The sequence below is a fragment of the Tenrec ecaudatus genome, chromosome 1 (genome assembly GCF_050624435.1).
Source record: "Tenrec ecaudatus isolate mTenEca1 chromosome 1, mTenEca1.hap1, whole genome shotgun sequence".
Taxonomy (NCBI): domain Eukaryota; kingdom Metazoa; phylum Chordata; class Mammalia; order Afrosoricida; family Tenrecidae; genus Tenrec; species Tenrec ecaudatus.
In genome coordinates, this window is record NC_134530.1 from 247,930,750 (window position 1) to 247,953,890 (window position 23,141).

General features: G+C 40.3%; 1 protein-coding gene across 1 annotated transcript in view; it reads left to right on the forward strand.

Moving 5' to 3' along the window:
* Positions 1-23,141, forward strand: part of DNAH14 (dynein axonemal heavy chain 14) — a 419,312-nt gene that overhangs the window by 161,253 nt on the left and 234,918 nt on the right. Inside the window, exons 29-35 of the mRNA XM_075542667.1 lie at positions 1,648-1,793; positions 5,653-5,721; positions 6,332-6,518; positions 8,557-8,633; positions 10,851-11,022; positions 16,204-16,293; positions 22,474-22,608. Coding sequence (XP_075398782.1) covers positions 1,648-1,793; positions 5,653-5,721; positions 6,332-6,518; positions 8,557-8,633; positions 10,851-11,022; positions 16,204-16,293; positions 22,474-22,608 — 876 coding nt within the window. The remainder of the gene's footprint in view (positions 1-1,647; positions 1,794-5,652; positions 5,722-6,331; positions 6,519-8,556; positions 8,634-10,850; positions 11,023-16,203; positions 16,294-22,473; positions 22,609-23,141) is intronic.

A 23,141-nucleotide genomic window follows, 5' to 3' on the forward strand; every position in this document is an offset into this window, starting at 1 on the left:
ATGTCCAAAGTATGTGAAAGGAAGTCTTGCCACCCTTGATTCTAAAGAACGTTTGGGCTATACGTCTTCCAAGCCATATTTGTTTGTTCTGTCTATGTCTATGCTACTTTCAATATTAGTATGAGTTTATTTTGGTGTAAAAATATTTGAAATTCATGCATTATATGTATTTTTCTTGAACTTTATTGAAGTCCCTTATAAACAGGAGCACATTATGAATACAAAATTTATAAGTTCCAACCCTATGCGTTAATTAATTTTTTTAAAAGGTAATCATTAAAAACAATGAGACTATTATAATTAATACAACAATTTGGGTAAGAATTTATGCTGCTGATGATTATCACTTGGTCATTCTTATTTTGTTTCAGCTGTATAATGTCTAAAACATATCTCAAACTTTATGAAAGATTTAAATCAGTTATTAAAATTTCATGTACCTCCTTGCCTACTAGAAATGTATTCAAAGTTCCAAAACACTGCTATTTATTTTGTTTTGCAAGTCTAAGCCATTAGCATTTTATTGTTGTCATGTAAGTTGTAGTTCAAAGCACATTAACTTTGAGATCCTGCATTTCCACTCTGTGCTCCTGCAGCACATTAAAAATGTCAATAAACATTAATGAGCAAATGGAATGATTACTTTTACTACATGTACCTAATACATTCTCCGCCTACCTACTTGCTCACCATCCTTTAGTGAGCTCCAGCAGAAGTGGGGTTGAGGTGAGGGAGATACTTTCCTCCTGAGGAAGATTTAAAGGAGTAATCAAAAAATTAGTAATCGAGATAAGTAATATTGTAATGCAATCCTTTTAAAAAATTAATGCCACAAATTCCCATGTCAAACATAACACCAAAGATTTTGTAAAGACAAGATCCAATTCTTTGCTGCCCGATGGGCAGGTTCAACTCCCGTTCTGTGGTCCTCTATCTTACACTCTTTCACCCCTTTCCCCCCATGTCTAGGACAAGCAGCAAATTGCCTCAGTCTGTATTCAACTAACAGATATTGTCTGGCTTAACAGTGTTTTTGTTTGTTTCTGTGTCTAATGTGTACAAATGAATAGACTATGTGGCAGATGTCTGCACTATCACAGAACATTAAAGGGTCTGGTCCCTTGGATTGTCCCCAAGAGTAACTGGGTGAAACAGACCACTCTAGGCTGGTCCAGAATCCACTGTTTGTCTTTAACTGGGCCAGGTTCATTCACCTGCCGTACCTACCGAGAGCCCACCATTGTATCATAAGGAATCTTACTCTGATCGAGTTAAAGGCTCTCCTGCCTTCAAACCCTTTAGAACTATTTTCCAGAAGATTATTGTAAAGACTCCTTACCCCTCAGTGTTTGGCTGTGTGAAGTAACTGGTGCCAGCGTGGGTGGTGCCCACCTGGTGCAATTATAATGTGTCCTGGTCTACAGAGGCCCTGGGAGCATCAGAGTTTGCTAATGCTCTTGAAAGACAGGCAGGAGAGTTGACTTATCCAGACTGTGTACAGTCGCTGCTTTCCTCCCTGCAATGAAGTCTGAGATGAGGCCCTGGGAAAGACACTTGCCTGGTTTGGTTACGGTGAGTAGAACAAGTATGAATTATTATCTGGGTAAATTTTCTCACCCCAATAATCATATCTGTAATTTTTTTAAGATAATGGGAAAATTGTTGTTCGGACTCGTTCAGTCAGGAGCGTGGTGTTGTTTTGATGAATTCAATCGAATTGATGTGGAAGTTCTCTCTGTCATTGCCTCCCAGATCCTAACAATTAAGGAAGCAAAAGACAGCTACTCTGTCAGGTACGAGTCACTCTGTTTCTACATTACAAATGGAGATCTGAGCTACAATGGCTGCTTAGTTCATTATAGTCACATATTTTTTTTAATGTTAAGAGTTGTTTGGTGTGGAGGAAAGGCCAGCCCCTCCACAACTAATCGCGGGTTTGATAGTCGCTAATGTATGGTTAATATATATAAAGATTATAGTAAAGGCCTAGAGCGCATGAAAAATCAAAGAGAGATCGAAATAATGGAGTCAGACACATTTCATGGTAGCATGCTCACCTCAGGCCCGCTTGGTGGTCTGCGTGGAGGGGCGGGGAGGGGAAAGAGGACCAGGAGAAAGGGAACGGGGATTGAGGATGGGGGAGAGGGAGGGGAAGCCGACCAGAGGCCAAACAGCTTCTTTATTGTTAACCCAGGCCTATATATCTCAGGGAGGCATGCAAGCCCCCAATTACAGGTAAAGACATACATCACAGGAAGGGGTTGCCCTATAGGTTATACAGCAATGAGAGGGGGGCAATCTAGGGATATACAGGCAATGGGAAGGGGAGGGAATTGTGGGTATACATGTGACAAGAAAGGTGGATCCTAGATTCAAGATGGCAGCCTAACTTTGGATGTCACTGAGCAGGTTTGACCTGTTCTCTGGATCTCCATAGAAACCATTATCAGTAGGGTATAAACCCCGCGTACAGGGACCAGACTAATGGTTGCAAACCTTTAGGGAGAAGTAGCCCATTGTCCTTAACAGTAGGGTGCAGGCCCTACCTGTGGTAGGCCCAGACAGTCTGGCAACTGCCTTCAGGGAGGTAACTTGACAATCTTTTACCATTTGCTGCAAGCCATGTCCTGAGTCTAAGATATATTTGAAGGAGATGACTTGGGAGAAATCTTTCTGTTTCCCACATGTGGTTTTCTGTTGTTGTTACTTCCTTTTTTGTAAGCACACAACAAAAGGAATGGCCATGATCTGTTTCCTTTGCTTGGCAAATTATAGAAAATATCTATAATTCTAACCTTCATGCCAGGAAACCTGGCGGCCTGCTGGTTATACATGGAGCTGCTAGCCCCAAGGTCATTCGTGTAAAGCCACCAGCTGCTCTTAACAGTCCCATACAGAGTTTCAGTCGCAGAAACCCGCAGGGGCAGTTCTCTGCCCTCTACGACTGCCGAGTCAGAAGCAACTTGGTGGCAGTGAGTTTGCTTTTGATTTTGTTTTTTGGAAACTTCAAGTCACCTTGAAGACAGTCAAACTCTTCACCAAACTTGGCACACCAGGAGAATAATGCAGATACATTCTAATTACTTTTTCTCTCCCGATTTAAGTTCTCTTGGTACCCCTTCTTATGCAATACTGTGTTGCCTTGGAAAAAACTGCACTTTCTGCTCCTTAATTCTATATGGTATCTTTTTTCAAAAAGAAAACTCATACTAGTCATAGGCTTGATTATTTCCACTAGTGTACTGTTATCTAAAGGCCCTGCAGTAGCCATATTTTTGTTAGAATTTCCAAAAGCAAAGTTGTTTCCTCTTCAGACTGGAGTTTGGTACCTGGTTGTTGCCCACAGGGAACTAGAAAGCTCTCAACCCGTGTGGTTTGTTAGTGTCCAGAGATAGCGCTCTCTCGCTCTCTTGCTCTCGCTCTCGCTCTCGCTCTCTCTCGCTCTCGCTCTCTCTCGCTCTCGCTCTCGCTCTCTCTCGCTCTCTCTCGCTCTCGCTCTCGCTCTCTCTCGCTCTCGCTCTCTCTCGCTCTCGCTCTCGCTCTCTCTCGCTCTCGCTCTCGCTCTCGCTCTCTCTCGCTCTCGCTCTCGCTCTCTCTCGCTCTCGCTCTCACACACACACACACACACACATTAGCAGTGAATTAAGTGACAGTTTTTTTCAAAGGTTAGAGCCACCTCAGAAAGCAATGGATTGGATCCCTCTACAGAGGTGGGAATGATCACCTTGCAGCCATGTAAGACACACTTGGCCGGAGGTGTGAAATGGGCCCCCACTCACAAGTCGAGTAGGGGCGTGGTTGGGGAAACACTTCAAGCTGTGTGCTGGCACTTTCAGAGGCAAGGAGATTGCCGCTCTGCAGATAGATGGCCAAGCAACTTAGTTATCCGTTCCATTCATTCTTGGGTCTCATGCATGGCTTCTTTCCAATTAGCTGAGCTCATGTTCTTGGCCAGCATGTCTCAGAATGTTTCAAGATTATCTCTGAGTAGTCCCACGTCAGGATTTTCACGAGGGCCTGACTTCAAGGTCAAGGCAGCTCTCAAAGCCCCTTGTCCATCAAGCAGGGCAGAAGCCCCTGGTCTGTCCCTGTCAAGATGAACTCGGGTATGCACATACTTGACTTGACAGGCATGCATGGGTTTACAGGTTTAAATTTCTATTAAAATATTTTTGTCTAATTTAATGCTTACGTGAATGGCAGAACTTTGAACCAGTTCTTCCCGGTTCAGTCATGGCCAACAAATACAAGACTTGAATTCACAAAATGTGCGTGAGTTGGGATGATAACTGGAATAGGGAAGAGTATGGGATGGTAGCCTGCTGGAAACATCATGATCTCTCCGGAAACAAAGGCAGTGGGTGCGCATTGCCTCATAAGGAAATCGTTGGGCAAGCACACCGTCAGCAACAGGGCTGTCTCCCTCAGAGACCAGGAATCACTGCTCTGCGTCCAGTGGGTTGCTCTCCACAGTCCTGTCAGGAGGCCCACCTCCCACACCAGGCTCCTGGAAGGGCTGGTGATGCTGCTGCCCACTCTCCCACTTCAGGACTGTGGCTCAGATTTTCCCATCCTGGTTACTGCTCTGCTTTCTAAATTAAAGTTAAATTTAAGTTTGTTACATCTCTTCTGATTTCACTTTTGTGGGCCATGGGCCTTGACTGGACCAGTTCAAGCCAGTTTGAATCCCAGAGATGATCATTCCCTCTGAGCTTACTCTCCTGGATTTTGTCCAAGCTGTCATAGCTAGTGTCACCAGGTCTGAGAGTCTGGGTGTAAGCACATTTTTTCCAGCTCGTCCTCATGCCTTGACTTCTGTAAGTGTTCTGACATTGTGTTATGGAATCTTCCAGCTTTTGCCTCAATTTCTTTCCTCGCCTGTTTTGACCCCTCTCCTTGATATCAGTTGTCCCAGAAATCACGGGAAGATTTTAACCCCCCCCGATAGCTACCAAAGGAACTGGTGACACTGTGGTTAAAGTACTCAGCTGCTACCTGAGTAGGTGGTGCTTCCAAGACAGAGCTGTGGTTCCAAGCAGAAAGATGTGGCAGGGTGACTTGCTAGCATTCTCTGCCTTAGAACCCATCTGGGGCCGTTCTGCGCTGTCCTAGAGGGTCTCTGTGACAGGATGGACTCGATGGTAGTGAGTTTGGTGTTGATCTCTACCACTGGTATTAACTACAGGATGCTCGCGCCCATGCCAAGGTCTCGATCCTCCCCGCTCCCCATCCCCTAAGCTAGTGAATTTGGAGTTCCGGGGGACTGTACTTCATGATGAAGCTGTAACTCTGTGCTGTACCCCATCCTGTACCCCCCCCCCCGTATCATACAGACGAAGCTGTTTTATGCCTCAAGGTTCTTCCTCTTCAGGCCCCTTTTCTTGTGCAAATCTTCTGATGGGTACCTCCCAGCCTTAGACACCACAAAACTCTTCAGATCTGACCTAATACATCCGAATCCCAACAGGGTTCATTCACACCTGTGCCTCAAGATGAACTTCTTGCTCCCTTTGGTTTGTTTGTTTCCTACCTAGTGCGCTCTGTTTGTGTTTAAATATATCACAGGTTCGGAAAGGTCCCCCACTCGTTTGTCATTTTAACATCCCTCACGGCAGTGGCTCTCTTAGTGAAATATACTATAATGTATTACAGATTCGTGCTGCAAGGCAAGGAAATTCGTATCAATATGACTTGTGCAATATTTGTCACCTTGACTCTTGGGTAAGTATCAGGGAAACTGTGGTGGGTGTGGCCAAAACACTTAAACCCTACCCACAGGTGGAGTTCTCTGACACTGTGTAGCTCTCACTCACCTTCGAGCCTTCTCGGGGTCCTTCTGCCACCTTCCCTAGGAAACACCTGCAGTTCTCAGTCAGATGAATAATCTCACATTCAGTTTCTGACAAAGAGGAATTATTTTCACTTCATGGACAGCCAAAGAAAAGGCCTGAAGTGTGTCCCAACGAGGAGCTAGGCAGGACAGCCGGTGCGAGCGTCAGGAGGACCGAGGACAGCGACCTTACAGGCAGCGGAAGCCGGACAGACTGCCTGAATGCTGGGCTAGTTCCAAGGAAATGGGTCTGAGAGAAAATGTGGGAGGAACACAAGGAAGAATGAAAACCAGGAATCGCTGTGAGATGAAAGATGCCATAGAAACCATTTTCTAAACTTCTTATTTGTGGATCCAAATCACATCAAAACCTATAGAATTATTTGGGGGCTAATTGTATGGAGTGGTCCATTGTTTGCAAACCGAAAAGTGGTCTGTTGTTAGTTTTGTTTTGCTTTGTTTTAATATGTGTTTTCTTCTTTTTCTTCTTCTTCTGTAAAGCTATGAAGGTCAAGTAGAACTTCCAGATAACCTAAAATTTCTCTTTCGCCCAGTGGCAATGATTGTGCCCCATTATCGAATGATTAGTGAAATAATATTATTTTCACTTGGTTTCAAATCTGCAAAAGTCCTCTCTGGAAAACTAGCCAACCTTTATGCATTATCGAGCGAACATCTCTCACGGCAGGTAAAGAACAGCTTTCCCTCAAATATTTAAAAGTGATGGTCTAAAATAAGGTTTTATCTATTTATATATAGTGTTGGTATAGGAATGACCTGGAAAAGTAGTGGGACTAGCCTTTCTTATGTAAGGCAATATTATTCCCAATTTCAGTTAGACTACTACCTGAAAGACTCAGAGATAGAGTGCACCTAGGAGCAACTAAGAAGAACGGTCTGGAGACGTAATTCCAAGAAAAATCAGATACAAGAGTCATTGCAAGCTTGGAGCTGACTAGACAACAAATGTTTGTTGTTGTTGTTATGTAAAAAAATTTCAAGCCATATACCCAAGAACTGGATAGAGTATAACAATATCTATTATCTAAATATTATTTAAATAATCAAGAAGGTTTAACTTAGAATAATATTTCTCAAACTTTATCACACACCAGAATCAGAGATTCCACTCAGTTCTTCCTAGTGCAGTCTCGGCCGATGAAATAATATGGAAATGGACCCCCATTTGTAAAATGGAATGTTCTGGAACAACCAAAAAAAAGTTATGGGTCAATGTCCTGCTAGAAATGTAATCCCCACCTTAGAAAACTCAGGCAGCATGTGCATTGCATAGCAACCACATCTCTGGGTTGGCAGAGTCACAGACAACGTCGCCCACTGAAAGATGGCAGCTGACTAAGCTGCTTTGAACGGGTATTGCTCACACAAACCTGGCACCTACCCAGTCTCCTACATCAGGCTCTTAAAAAGCTCACCACACTCTTCCGACACTCTGCCATTCCCGGGCTTCCAGCTAAGGTGAACTAGAAGGTACACATGCATTTACAAGTTCTGATTTCTGTCAGCCAAGATGGAACCGGGCTGAGCAGCGGGTCTGTAGCGCTAGTAAGAAAAGTTCAGAAGACTTCCTCAAATACACATGGTTGGACCTCATCTCCAGAGTTTCTAATTAGGTAGGTTTAGAATGACACACCAGAATTTTCATGTCCAACAAGTTCTCGGGTGTTCCTGATTTGGTGAGAATGACGACCCTCTGAGATGACCGTTTCATTATCGCCAAAGTGTCCTTTTCTTTAGTAGTCTTTCCATTCCTCTGTTTCCACTTCAGAGAAACTCAAATTCAGGCGCAGAGAGCATTTAAGGCTTTTCTTAGTATTGGACGAACTTTCTTTTAAGATGGCGACGTACGGGAGCACCTGTCTGGGAGGGAAGGGGAAGCAGTAGAACGGGAATTGGGTTTTTTTTTTAACTCCTTTCACTATGTGTCTTTATGATACAGGTATGTGGTCATTAATTTAACCATCTCTGAGGATAAGTTGAGCAGCATTACTACTGGGCTTCCAGTTCATACGTGCATAGGTTTCTTCCAAAGAAGACATGTTTTAAATTATCTCTGTGATCAGTAGTTGGCTGCAGACAAGATCTCCCAGTAATGCATTTGTCTTAGTCATCCAAAAAAAAAAAATAGTCCAGTTAAAAAAAATGGCTCCCAAAGGGATCTACTGGGTCAGTTAAATTCAAAACAAAGGAGTTGGCTCATAAGTTATGACCGCTGTTTTAGCAATTCCAAAGGGGTAATTTTGATAGAGTTTCTTAAAGGACACAGGGCACCCGTGGGGACTTATTATGACAAAGAAAAAGGAAATGTCAGAAGTTGCACCAAGGGATTTTCCCCCTATCACAACAACGCTCTTTCTTCAAGGATAACAAAGGCTGTCCTTTGAGATTTTGCAGGGAAAACCCACGCCCTGATCTTGCCCTTCTGCATTCGTGCATTGTTCAAATTCATAGAATGTTTAAAAGGAACATGATTGAGTCCCCCCGGGACACCAAAACCAGTGCTTTGAAGGGTGGAAGTTAAAGACTGCAGAATGGAAACATCCCTTCAAGCATTACATAGAAGCTATACTGAGAAACAGTAATTTCACATTTTGATATGTTTGCACAATAACACAAATATTTCTTACCCTTGTATGCATTGATTACCAAATTGTTCTGCTTGCCCTCAGAAACGTCAATAATTCATATATTTCAATGTTTGGTAGGATCATTACGACTTTGGCATGAATTCCCTGAAGACGGTGTTGATAATGGCTGGAAAGAAGAAAGAGAAGTTTCAATGGTCAGTGGAATTTTGAATTGCAAGTGTTAGGTTAATACTGAGATAGCACTGCACATAGCTTTAACCAAAGAAAGACAATATCAAGTGTTGACAAGGACGTGGAGCTACTGGAACCTTCCTGCCCTACTGGTGATAATGTGAAATGATACAGTCACGGTGGAAAAGATTTTGGTAGCTCCTAAAAATAATATCATAAAATAAACGGAATTGTATGTTGAGCCAGCCATTCCTCACACACATAGATACCCAGGAGACTTGAAAGTAGAGACTCAAACAGATACATTTGTAGACAGATGTTCATGACAACATTACTTACGATAGTCAAAAGATGAAAACAATACAAAAGTTCATCAACAGGCAAAATGAATAAGTAAAATATAGTGTCACCCTCAAAGAGACCCTGATAGCATTGTCTAATTTCCATTGAGCTGCTAAGTGCAAGGTCAGCAGTTTGAACTCACCAGCTACTCATGGAAGAAAGCTGATGCTATCATCTCTCTCATAGAGATTTGTCTCAGAAAGTCCAAGGGGCAGTTTTACTCTGAACTGTAGGGCCACCGAGTCAGAATCAACTCGATGGTGGTAGGTTTGGCTGGGTCCCATGCAATGCAATATTGTTCAGCCAGAAAGAGAAATGAGGTTCCGATACATACTACAACGTGGTTGAACCTTAAAGCAAGTTCTGGAGACATAGTTTGTTTTGCATTGGGTTGCTAACTGCAAGGTCAGCTGTTCAAATCTACCAACACTCCGTGGGACCATAAAATGCTATGATGAGTGAAAGAATCCAGATATAAAAGAACATACATTGGGTGATTCCGCATGCATGAAATATCTACAATGGTCAAATCGTAGACAGAAAGTAGCTTGGAGGTTCCCAGGATTTGAGGGCAAGTAGATTGTGAGGGGAATCGTACCCATTGTACTCACTGTGCAGTGCACTGGGATAACTTAATATGGGCTTTTTATGTGTAACTCTCGATTTCATGTTGGATTAGGAATCTTTGCCTCGATGCCTGTGGCTATGGTCCCTTTTTGAACTGAGTTGTCCTTTGTGTTAATGAGGCAGGATTAAGATTGGGATGAAATGAATCCTGAGTCACTGCTTTACTAGAAAGAGTGTGTTATTCAAGCCACTACCCTCAGTGTTCTTAAGGCAGTGGTTCTCAACCTGTGGGTCGTGACCCCTCTGGGGTTCCAATGGCCCTTTCACCAGGGTCTCCAGATTCATAACAGTAGCAAAATCACAGCTGTGAAGTAGCAACAAACATAATTTTATGGATGGGGGTCACCACAACATGAGGAGCTTTATTAAAGGGTGACGGCATTAGGAAGGTTGAGAACCACTCTCTTAAGGGTATAGTCTGCATCCAATATATAGGAATGCTCTGGCAATGTTCTATCTCCTGCTTTGGATCCTGCACCTGGCTCATTATCCTCTAATTGCTGGGTCTTGGAACTTGAGCCAGCAACCTATCATCTAATCTGATTCTCCAGATTCTTCAACTTTGTACACTAGTAGCTTGTCATCTGACCTGCTGTTTGGGATTCATCAACCTCTGCAACCATATATTTCCTCCGGATTCATGACCAACCCACCAATTTGGAAATTGCCAAATTCCACAATAAGCCATTTCATTGGTTGTTTGTGAGTTCTGTGACAGGTTTCAGTGACTTGCAGAATTCTAAAATGGGAGAGTGTTGAGGTGGGGAGGTGGTGGCATTGATGTCAGAGATAATGGAGTGCTTTTGACGGGACATCCCTGCTCTCTAGCCCCACTGATGGTGGGAGTCATGCCTTTGTGGGACTAATTCTATGTCATGATTTGGGGGCATGTTCCCAAATGAGTATCCGGCAAGCCTAGTTCTTTGGTTGTCCTAGAGATTTTTAAACAATGTTATTTTTCTTCTGATATTAACCCGAATTCATTTCTGTTGTTTGCAGTTAAAATCTCTGATTAACACAATGTACACTCTGCATCAGTCACTGGGGAATGGTGCTACCCTTTTTGTCCTAGACTAATCAGGACACATGTCGGGAACTGGAGACCTGATTGGTTCCATCCAAACTACACTGCACTACTACTGCACTACAGCTACTTTGTAGTGAGGGAAAACACGAAATAATGGAATGGTCACCCAGAAAGAGAACGTGGATTGTGTTTAATGCTGGCAAACCATCCCTAATGACTTGTTTGTTTTCTTCCACCACTAAAGCGACACCGGGGAGAGTCCTTCTGAAGCTGATGAAACTCTAATAATAATCCAGGTTGTGAGAGAATCTAGTTTACCAAAATTTCATCCTAAAGATGTCCCACTCTTTGAAAAGATTTTAGGAAATATTTTTCCTGCAGCTACAGTTCCCACCATAAATCAACCTGCCTTGAAGGTAATAAGACCTTTGAAAATAGTCACAGACAATGTTAATATGTAATATCAATTAAGAAGTAGATGATAATTTGCTCTGGGCTGAAGTATTTCTCACCTGTTCCAGGGCAGAAATTTCTTTTCTGACCTGATAAATATTGATGGTGGTCTTTTCTTTATGACACTTTATTTGTATTTTTATCTTTGTGTTATTATTTTCTTCTTGCCACTCTGTTTTTACTCTTTCTTTTGGGTTTCCCAGTTAGTGACACACAGGAGTGGATGCAGAGAGACAATAAATGACGCATGGGTTTATTGGGGATGTGACGGAGGTACAGGGATTTGGGGAACAAACAATGAATGCAGGAGGGGAGGGCACTAGAACTGATTGTGATGATGCATATACAAATCTTCTTGAAAGCGATTTAACCATGGAAGTGTATGGTATGTGGATATCATATCAAGAAAAATACTGAAAATAAGAAATCAAACTTCACCATGGTTACCGTGGGTGAAGGGAACAGGGTTGTTTTCAGAGCGCATTGAGTTTGTTAATGGTAGTAGAATAATTTGGAAAAGGATGTCAATGATAATTGAACAGCACGAAGAGTACAATCAATGGCACTGAATTATACAAGTAAAGGTTGTGGAATTGGAGAGTATTTTGTTGTGGATGTTTTTGCCACAATTGGAAAAGAAGAGTTACACGAATAGCAATGAGTACAAGCAAGAAGAAAAGGTTCTAGGATTGAACATGGTGAAACTGTACAACTCTTCTGGATATGATTGAATTGTTTGACATGTGGATGAAGTGCTAATAAAACAGTTTTAAAATATAAAGTAGATGAGAATTAAAAATATTATAGTTTTCTGAAAAAAATCTATGTTATATATTTTTAAATACTTGAAGAAATAGTTTCCTCTTTGGGGAGAAAAAGGCACTTTCAGCACAACAGAAAGAGAAATTAACTGTATATTTAGGCAAAAAGGCTATGATATACTTTGTTTCCCAATTTTCTCATCTTTCAAATGAGGATAAGAAAATCTATTCTTTCTGCTCTATAGTGATTTACTTAGCATTAAATTAGTTCAGAGTTATAAAAACATCTCAAATTAAAATAATAAGCATTTTGTGATCATTCAATTGATTTATCATTATTATATGGCCATTTTTTGTATGTTATGAGGGAGTTTCAAAAGTTAATGGAACATGCAATTAAAGGCTTTGGGGATTTTTTTTCACAAACCTTTGGAAGCCCCCTCATATCTAAAACCCCAGTATTGGAAGGATCTCGGTCTCTCCTGCTTCGACTCGTGCATAACCATGAGTTACTCCCGGAGTTCCATTCTGTTCCTTTATGGATGGCAGGATTGTTGTCCTAAAACAAATGGTCGATCATATAAACAAAACAAGGATCAATTTTGTCTGTAGTAGGAAAAAAATCATAGTTATTTATCTGTATGTAATACCTGTCACAATCTGCCTGGGCCTGATATATCCGACCTTTCCAATCTGTCCCTACCATCCTTTGCTCCACCCTTTCCTGTTCTTCATAGTCTTTCCACCTTCAACTTCTCACCGTCTCCGACTCTTCTAGATATTTCTGCTGAGTCAGGCTTTTAAACATGGTTTCCGTTCCCTGGGACTCTAGCCTTCCTTTAAAAAGTGTGTGTGTGTGTGTGTGTGTGTGTTTCAGAAAATATAGGATATAGAGCTTCAAAAGTTCTGTTCTTTAAAGGATTGGAAGAGCTTCCTATTAAGCCAGTTGAGCCAAGACTTTTACAACAGGGTGGTCATCGTTCTAGTGAATGAGAGTCATTCCATGTAGACTTTCCCTTTCTTTTAGGATCAATTTTGTTCAATTAGATAACATTCATATTGAATTTAGGCTTTAAAAGATTGAGAAAATCTCTAGCTTATGATTTTTTTAATGTCCTGTAATTTTATATTTTTATTCCAATCATTTATTTTCTTTTTTATGCTGTCTTCAATGAGTACATTATCAAGCAATTTTTCCTAACTGACTGTTTTTTTCTCAATGAACCAGCCTTTTTATTTATTTAATAGATCTTTTTCTATTTTCCAATTTTTAATATCTGTATTTTGCATTTTTAAATATCGCTTTTTTGTTCCTCTGGGTTTTGCCTCATTATTCTTTCTTCTAGCTTTCTCACTAAGATATCTAATTCACTTAGTTCTTTCTTTGCTTGTTGATATAAATTTTTAAGATCTTACATGCCCTTAAGGACTACTTTTAGTTATTTGTCATAAATACAAATGTTTATAGTTTTTGTAGTCATTTACCAGAAATTCTATCAGTTCAGTGGATACTTCTTTTTCCTGAATATTAAGGTTTTAAAAAATATTTTAATTTACAGATCAAAAGACCATCATCTTTTCTCTTAATATCTGATTTTCCTGCATTATGATTAGAGAATGCTATAGCTTTAATTTATACTTAATAATGTATTTAATTTTCTCCTACTTTATTGTTAATATTTATAAATATTTCATATGCACATGAAAAGAAAGTATGCTCTCTATTATCACCCACTAATGCAGGTAATAGATAAAAGAGTTTAATCAATTTCTCTTATTCTATCTTATAATTATATTGTTTAGGTTTCCAAGCAATAAGCCTTTCTTGTATTCATTCACTAGATTTACCTTGAACTGAAAGAAGCGACTTACGATTATGTCCTATGAGTACATATGTTCTATTCTTTTTCTGTGTAATAGATATTATGCTAGATGCTCCATGCATGTCGATAATAAATCACCATTATGGATTGCGCCCTCGAGCATAATACCTCCCTTGTTTTTCTTGCCTAAGGTCAGTATTTGGATCCACTAGCTGCTGAGCAGAAGAAAGACAGGCTTTCTATTCCCATCAAGTTACAGCTTTGGAAACCCACTGAGGCAGATATAGATTAAGTTGATGGCAATGAGATTTTTTTTTGCTTGAATTACGCTCTTTTTTCATCAAGACTGTGACCCCATTCGCTATTTGTTTGCTTGTCTTGGTACCTGGATGAAGCAAACAGTTAAGAGCTGTACTGCTAACTGAGCGGCACCTCCAAAGTGGAGCATGGCAATCTGTTTCTAAAAGGTCCCAGCCCTGAAACCCAGTGGAGCAGGCTATGGGCACACACGAGGTCATTGCCAGTCAGCCTTAACTTAAAGCAACTACAAACATCAGCAACCAAATTTAGGCAATAACTGCTAAATCTTTTTTTTAACTTTGTAAATTAAAAATGATGTCTTACAACTCTCTAACAGAAAAAGCAATCTAAGAGTTTATTCTGTTTTCTGGCTTCTTACCATTGTTCTCTCTAATTTTCATTTGCTATATCATTTTATACTTAGAGTTCAGGCTCATAATGGCATCCTTTTGAAAATTATAGTCCCAGTGAATTATTCTAGTGTATTGGACAGGGTTCTCTAGAGGGCCAAACCAGATTGCTAGTAATTATATATAAATATATTTATAAAGATAGATATATAATTCAAGAAATAAACTGTTAAATAATATACAGATAGATAATGCAAGAAATTAATAGTTAAATTATAAAGCAGTGAGACACTAGCAGTCCTTTAAGGCTTGAGAGCTGCCAGGTGCCAGTCTCCTTCTGTAGAGAGAGCTGGGCTATATATATATCCAGGCAGCAAACAGCAAGGCAGGTCCCCAACTGTCATCAACTGTCAGTCCCCTGCTCCAGAGATGAACATTCCAATCATGTGGGCTTAAAGGGACCTCAACTTATAGCGACACATCCACAGGCTAGGCATCCCACAGGTAGTGTACCCCTTTAAACTGAGGCACAGAACAACCAAGGTGAAGCTCACCGAGCCATTTATCCCTCTGCCCTTCAGTTAATCCTACTTGTGTTTATCGGCCAGGCTGGCACAATAAACTATAGCATCTAGGTATAGTGAAATGTCATTCATTTGCTAAATTGATCTTGAAACCTGGCAACTTGCTAAATTCTCCTATTATTCTAGCATTCATTATCTTGGTTTTTCTTGGTATGTCATTATATTATAAGCAAACAATGGCAGTCATATCTAATACCTGCATTGTATTTCTTTCTATTTATTTGTTTTAGTATGTTACTTTTCGAGTGTTGAACCATCCTTATATTCCTGGAGTATTTTGTGCCTTTTCACCATCTGATTTCTAATATGCTATTGGATTAAGTTAGTTAATATTTTATTTAGAATTTTCACATCTTCTTGAATAAATTAAATGCCCATATCTTGTTTTGTGAGCAGGATTTAACTGGTTCCTCCAAAGGAGCTGGATCCCAGTTGCTCCTCTCTTTCCTGGATAATCCTATATGAGATTAAAAACCACCATCCCCTCCACTGGCCACAGATGAGGCTCTATGCTCCTGTAAAGACTGATGGCCTTGAAAACCCACGAGGGCAGTTCTACTCTGGCTGTCGGGTCACTATGAGTATTTGTATCAAATATAGCCACATGTGACACAGAGATCATAATTTAAAGTTATGGTGATACTGTCTTGAGACTGTAATTATCTACAGTAGCAGTACTCTCATCTTTCTCCTGCCGGGCACCTGGTATGTCCCACCTGCTGTGCTTTGGGCTGGCAGCCCCGTTCATAACCCACTCTACCACCAGAGCTCCTTAGTTACCAATTACGTCCACAATGAAACACTCCCCCTTCGAAAGAAACACAGCTGCCCTTATGCTTCCTGTGTTAAATAAAATAAGTATCTTGCCAAGCTGCAGTCACTCCTAGGGATGCTTTAATGCATAATCAGATTATACCTTCAACTTCATCATTCTTTACTTGCTTTCTTATGACATTGAAACATTATAATATAATTACAGACTTGAAAACCTATTTTAACAATGATTAAAATTACCAAAAGAGTATACGTCTTTTAGATTTTCTTTGAGTTGGGGTAATTGGATGGCTATAATATGGTAACGACTAACTCATAAAGTAAGTTTGCAGCATAGATTCTCCGTCTGGAAAAGCACTCTACAAATGTATTCCAAGGAGTCTGTGAACAAGGACGTTTGTGTGAATTTTATTTTTCTGGGGAGAGTAATAATAAATTTCAGTTTTCTCAGAAAACTTAGTAAACTGAAAAATTATGAACTACTATCTTAAAATACAATGACTGAAAATAGCATTTAGGAGGCAAATAATGCATTTTATTCTCTCCCTTTAGAAAGCCATACATTTTGCGACAATCCAATTGGGCTTACAACACTGGCCATCTCAGAGAGAAAAAATCATACAATTCCATAATCAACTTCAGGTAAGTGCAGACGGCGTGTAATAAGACTTTGCCTTAGATTTTAGTAGATACGAGCAAGAAGGGAACTAATTGAAGAGTTGGGAAGATGTTCCTCCAAGTAGTTGTGTTAATCTGGGTACTCTAGAGAAGCAAAACCAGAGATTTTTCTACCTACCTACCTACTTATCTATCTACCTACCTATCTACCTGCCTATCTATCTGAAAGACAAGATGTTCTAGTCCTATAGAGTTACAGTCTTGGAAGCCCACAGGGGCAGTTCTACCCTGCCTGACTATAGCGTCACTACAGGTGGAATCAATTCAATGTAATTCATTTTGTTTGTTTGTTGTATCTGTAGATAAAAATAGAAAGAGAGAGAGGAAGGAAAGAAAGAAAGATATTTATAGCAAGAAGGTGATTTATATTGTAGCATAAGCAATTAAGTCTAGTCTGGTTTTAATTCCTTGAGTCAGATGTTAAACCAAGAGGCATTTCCTGACTCATGCAGCTTCTGAGGCTGACAAGCCAGGAAGCCGTCAAATGAACCAGGAAGCAGCAGGAAGACCACAGGCTGGTGGAGGCAGAAGTGGATAAATCCCAGGTCAGCAGGTCATACTCATGGCTGTAATGTAGAGTGAATTCGGTGTTGGCAGGCAAAATGGCAGGTTACTAATAGCTCCCAAGGTCAGCAGGTTACTTGATGGGCTATTGGTTCAAGTTCAAAGAACTAGAAGTCAAGGTGCCAGATGTAGGATCCACACCAGCAAGAAGAGACAAGCTTCCCACAGTCTGCTTAAATGAGAGAAGGCCATGCCCCAAGGTGTGCCTTTGAATGCAGGAAGGATACTGCATTCCTCCCTAATCCTTTTACAACTGCCTTGCTGCTCACAGCAAATTCCACCACTACATTATGTTAGATCACATCATGGGGGAGTCCTCAACTGGCCCAACCAAGTTGACATAAAACCTAATTATCACACTAAAGTACTTAATTATTTTCTAACTGTTATTATTTGACCCCTCATATTAACTCTCAACAAATCAATCTTTTTCATCTTTATCTTTTTAATACATAGTTGTAAAAACTGTGGTATAAAACATAGAATACAATAGTTAGATCTTTTTAAATTTCTTATTGTGGTGAAATGAAATTTCTTAATATGGCTCTTCGGTTCATATCTCTGTCACTCTCCCCCAAGTGATGGGGTGGGACTATGCAAGTAGGGGGCCTGAAACATTAATTAGAAGGAATTGGTCCGTTTTAGTTGTGATTCCCCTGTAGAGAATCAGCACTGAGATTATGAGACAGTAAGGGAGAAGAGCAGGCAGGCTCCCTGGACCATGGAAATCAGAGGCTGAGGAACCACCTGGCTGAGAGAGAGAGACTTGGCTACGGACTGAGCCATGGCTGGCACTGATGTGGACCAAAGTATTCTTACTGATGGTATTAAGCCAGGTTGACTAGTAAAACAAATCCAGTGAAATGTATACCAGGAAAACATTCTAACCCAGCCCACCTCAAGTCCTTAAGTCCTATACTAGTCCATAAGTTCCTTTCGGACTCATACAACCACATGCAATGATACATAATGCAGGAAGATCAAAGACAGGTGGGTGAAAGGTCTTGTGGAACCAATGGCGGTGGAAGCAGCACAGGGCTGGCACAGGTCTCAGTGTGGTTCCTCAACTGGAAAGTGAAGGCAGAGAGAGGGCATGGGGGGTGGGGAGTTCCCAGGACCCTCCTTGTGAGAAGGCCATGTCCACAAGGAGGCACCATCAGGCTGTGACCTGATTGGCAGGCTAGACTCCACCCCTATGCTTTATTTATCAAGTTGACATGGGATTATGTAACTAGCACAGTTTTATGATCCTGACTTGCATTTCTAACCTTTTCCGCACGGAGCCTTCATGGCACTCAATGTTGGCTGGGAGTTCTGTGTGGCTACTGCAACAGATTGTCAAACGCAGCAGCAGAGTAGATGGCTGTGAGAGAAGCGGCTGTCATCAGAGCTGGTCTGGAAAGATGACGGAGCGGAGGCATATCTGACTTCTGCTTTGTGGCAATAGCCCTTGGGCTTGGTGATGGATTCTTCTTCTCCCTTATGAACCCATTATGTGGCTTCCTGTTGTTTTTGAACCCATGCTCCATGAATGAACTAAAAACATCAAATGCATAAAAACATCTGTAAAAACATCAAAATGCATATTTCCCTGATTGCTAGTAAATTGTTTATCCTTTCTTCTGTTTATTAGCCATTTTAGTTTTCTTGAATTGTCAGATTATACTGGAGTACGCTGATTTTTCAATTAGTTTTGCTTACTCTTTCTTGTTAAATGTGTTGATTTTTCACTATGAATTTTGATATCACAATTATTATATGCATTGCTAATAAATTATGTCTTGACTCTCTTGAAATGTTCAGTTGTGAAGAAGACATTTTTTAAAGCTATAAAATCTACCCAGTATTTAAGGTTTGAGTTTTTATGTCCTATTTTTAAAGATACTCTACCTATCTTTATAAAGATATTTTCTATTACCTTTTTTGTAAAATTTTTAGATAATTGCCTTTTTCATCTGAAGTTGTCCATAATTTATTGTTCTTTAGCATATCAGGTAGGGTTCCCCATATGAATAACCAATTTTCTCAAGTTTCTTCTCATGCCCCCTTTTTTATTACTTCTATCATCTATCAATTTTCTTAGTTCTTTATTTTGTTCTTTTGGCATATCTCTCTATGCATATGTCTAGACCATACAGTCTTACTTACTATAGCTTTATATTGGGACTTGCTGTTTGGTGATACCAGTCTCTTCCTATTGGTATTTTCAAATTTTTCTGTTCTTCTTGATCCTTTCTCAAAGAATTAGTAAAATCAACTTTTTGATTTACACACACACACATACACTGTTGGCATTCTTATTATGATAAAATTAAATAAATAATTATGGAATTATCATCTTATGATATTGCATCTTTTCCTCCATACACATCCTTATAAAGCTTTTAATCCACTTAAAAGCTAACAGGTTAGTCACCTCAGTAAATTGACAAACCAAACTCAGTGCTGTGGAATCGATCCTGATTCATAGAATAGAACTGCCCCAGTGAGTTTCCGAGACTGTAAATCTTTATAGGAGAAGAAGCACTTGTGTTTCTCTAGCAGAGCAGCTGGTGGTTTCAAACTATAGACCTTTCAGTTAGTAGCCCAAAACAATACCCACTATGCCACCAAGACTCCTAATACTTGCAGAAGACACTAAACTCTTGATCAGAGAAAAGGGATCATTTGTTACTCAGTAATAGCATTAGCTACAGCACTATCATTTGCACCAGCCCCCGTACCTTAATTCCCTTTGACAACACAATAGTCATGTGATAGCTACACACACAGTAAATTGACTTACACAAGAAAAACCCAACACCTCACAGTTCCCCAGTCATAAAAGACAGCTCCCAGGAAACATGCCTGACCTTTGCCCATGATGGGAAACATTGTCTCTGACTTCCAGAACGATTTGCTATGAAAACTTCCTCCTAAAGACAACTCTGAACTTAGGTGCCAGTTCCAATGAACAGGTGACATGTAGAAACCTGCAGAGAACTTTCTTCCAATAATATCGCCCCCTCATTTATCTGTTCTCTTGACTTCTGGTCATCTCATACCAGCATTTAATTAGGGGTTTTAACAACGGGACTCAAAACAACAGAACTAAGTCAACCAGAAGGATTGACCTCAAACATGTCCACCCAAGGTTCCAGGTTCAACCAGCTGAAAAACCGTATAACTCATCAAAGCCTACCTTAGAAAGCCCAGGAGGTTACTCCTTAAATTTCCATATTGACCACTCCTCTTTGTCTTCTAACACGTCAATCCAGTTACAGCAGAATGTATCCATTGCATACACTTCACCTTGGTGTTCAAGAGAAAATGTCTAATGACACTATTATTCATAACAACCCTCATCGGTAAGTTTAGGATGGAATGAGTACCTTCCAGTGTGGATTTGGGAAGCCTCTTTGAAGCGTTTTTGGAAAGCGAGGCACGTTAATGCCTGGTTTCTACATAAGTACAATCTGAATACATGGTACCCAGATTTCTTCATCTTTGTTTTGCTTTGTTCACATGTATTAAATTATTGTTCACATATAGGGACCTACATTAGTTCAGACACCATTTGAAACAATCTCCACTTTGATTCTCAATTTGGTTACAATTGAGTATAGCTTTAGAAACCATTAGAAAATTAGTCCAAACTGTTCTTTATGCCTTGCCATCAACCAGATAGCATTTGCTGCCCCATGGAGTGACTAGGTAATAGCTGTGGGAATGGGGCTAAGAAAGCTATCCAAAGGTATCGGCAAGTGTTTGCATGGGAGGTGCTAAGATTTGGGCATCTCCTATCTCCTTCTCAGTAATGTTACTTTAATCACAGTGAAATCCCACTCTGCAGTTTGACGATGGATGCAAGCTGAGCTTTTGACTAAATGTCAGGTGCTTACAACCATTTGGAATACCCACACCAGGACAGTTTCCTTTGAAAGACAAAATATCATCAATATTTCCCTACCATTTGTCCCTCCACCTAATACTCCCTGCATCAGGAAGTATCAAAAGAAGGTGGGAAGAATGCACAGTCACTGCACCAAAAAGAACTAAGCCACATTCTCCTGTGCCTAGAGGTAGCCTATGAGCAGGACCAACGGTACTGAAGGAAGGCGTTCAAGCTGCACTGAAAGCAGTAGTCAAAAGCAAGGCTCCAGGAATTGATGGACTACCAACTGAAATGTTTCAACAGACTGGTGAAGCACTGAAGCTCTGTGCCGGGAACTCTGGAAGACAGCTACATGGCCAACTGACTGGAAGAAATCCCTATTTGTACCAATCGCAAAGAAAGGTGACCCAACAGAATGCTCAAATTACAGAACTAGATCATTAATATCACATGCCAGTAAAATTTTGCCGAAAGTTGTCCGACATTGGTTGAAGCAGTGCATTGACAGGGAGCTGCCAGTTCAGTCTGGATTCAGAAGAGGACGTGAAAAAAGGGATAGCATTGTTGATGTCAGATGGATCTGGGCTCAAAGCAGAAAAGACCAGCAATGGGTTTACTTGGATACACAATGTACTCTCTGTGTATCAAGGGATTTTTGAGTCCGTGACTTTACTCTTGGAAATGCAATGGAATATGATGTTTACCCCAGAAGGAAAACTGCCGCTCTTTGACGTAAAGCCAAGGGCCACTCTGGCAAGACTGGCTGCACTCTCCAACAAAGGATTGCCATTTGACAGAAGTTGGGGGCCTTTCTCACTTAGTTATAGTTTCTGGGGTTATCAAACCAGACAAGCAGAAGGCCTCCCTGAGGGAACTTCAATTGAAATGTTTGTGAGAGATATTTTAGCTTTATCACTACTTGGGTTTTAATATGTTTATGTGACATTTATTTGATTGAAAAGTAATAATTTCTCTAATACTATTACAATAACCTAGATCAACTGTTCTCAATCTGTGGGTCACGACCCCTTTGGAGGTTGAATGGCCCTTTCACAGGGGTCGCCTGATTCATAACAGCAGCAAAATGACAGTGATGAAGGAGCAACGAAAATAATTTTGTGGTTGAGGGTCACCACCACATGAGGAGCTGTGTGAAAGGGCCGCGACATTAGGAAGTTGAGAACCACTGGCCTAGGTGACAGGGTGAAGACACAAATTAAGGCAGACGAAGTTGGGATGAAGAAAAGAGGGTGGATTCCAGATGAAGTTTTGTGAGAGATGAGGGTATAGAAGCCATTAGACCCTAGAACATAGGGAAGGGCAATTCTAATCGATGAGGTTGGCTAGGGAGAAGTAGAGAGAAGAAAGAGGAAGAGCACAATCGGAGAAGGTTTGCGTTGTGTGGAAAATCAAAGCTGAAGCGAGAGGAAAAGAAAAGGAAGAAGTCCCAGACATTACAGAAGGCGATATCTGAAAGACAAGAGTGAAAAACGAGATAGTCAAATATTAGGCTTGAAAAGTGTGATTTAAATTCTAAAATTGAGATACTTCTGCCAACTTCAATAGTGCTTACTTAATAATGGCAGACAGCTAATAAGGGGTTGTATCATAATGTGAAGGCAAGGTAAGTGACTATAGTCAGAGGTATAATTATCAATAAGGAGTGTATCATTTACAAATGAATCAGTCTGTACATTTTGTTTTAGGCTTGCATCGGTGTGATGCTAGTGGGCCCAACATGTGGAGGGAAGACAACAGTCAGAAGAATTTTAGAAAAAGCTTTAATAATTTTACCAGTTGTGGAGAACTTACCAAATGAAGAAAGGAAATCTTTTTCAAAGGTAATGTTCTATTGACTAAATTGTATCCTTCAGCTACCACTTTCATACTTCAGCAACATAAGTATTACATATTACTTGTTAAATTTATTGCTAGGATTTTGTAGTTATAGTCTTTGTAGTATATGGGAATTTTTTTCCAATTAGATATCCAGATAACCATTGCTAATGTAAAATAAAATGATTCATTGTACACTTATTTTGAATCTAGCACCAAGTAATAGATTTTTAAGCGGTAGTTGTATTATAAGTGATCAAGGAAAATAACTCTGTCCTTTGTTCAGTTTTCATATAATTTCATTGCTTTCTTAATTCACTTTCCATGACAAAGTTAACTGTAATTCCTTGTTCCTTACATTATCTGGGCTTCAGTCAATATTTCTCTCCTTTTGATGTGGGATTCACACTTAGCCTGTGGTAAATCTTCTTAATCATATTTTGGAAATTGTATTCAATTCCTATAAATCTTTGGTTTTCAATTGCTGTTTGTTAAATTATTTTAAGTGTTTCTTTTTCTCTTTATGTTGACTAATGTA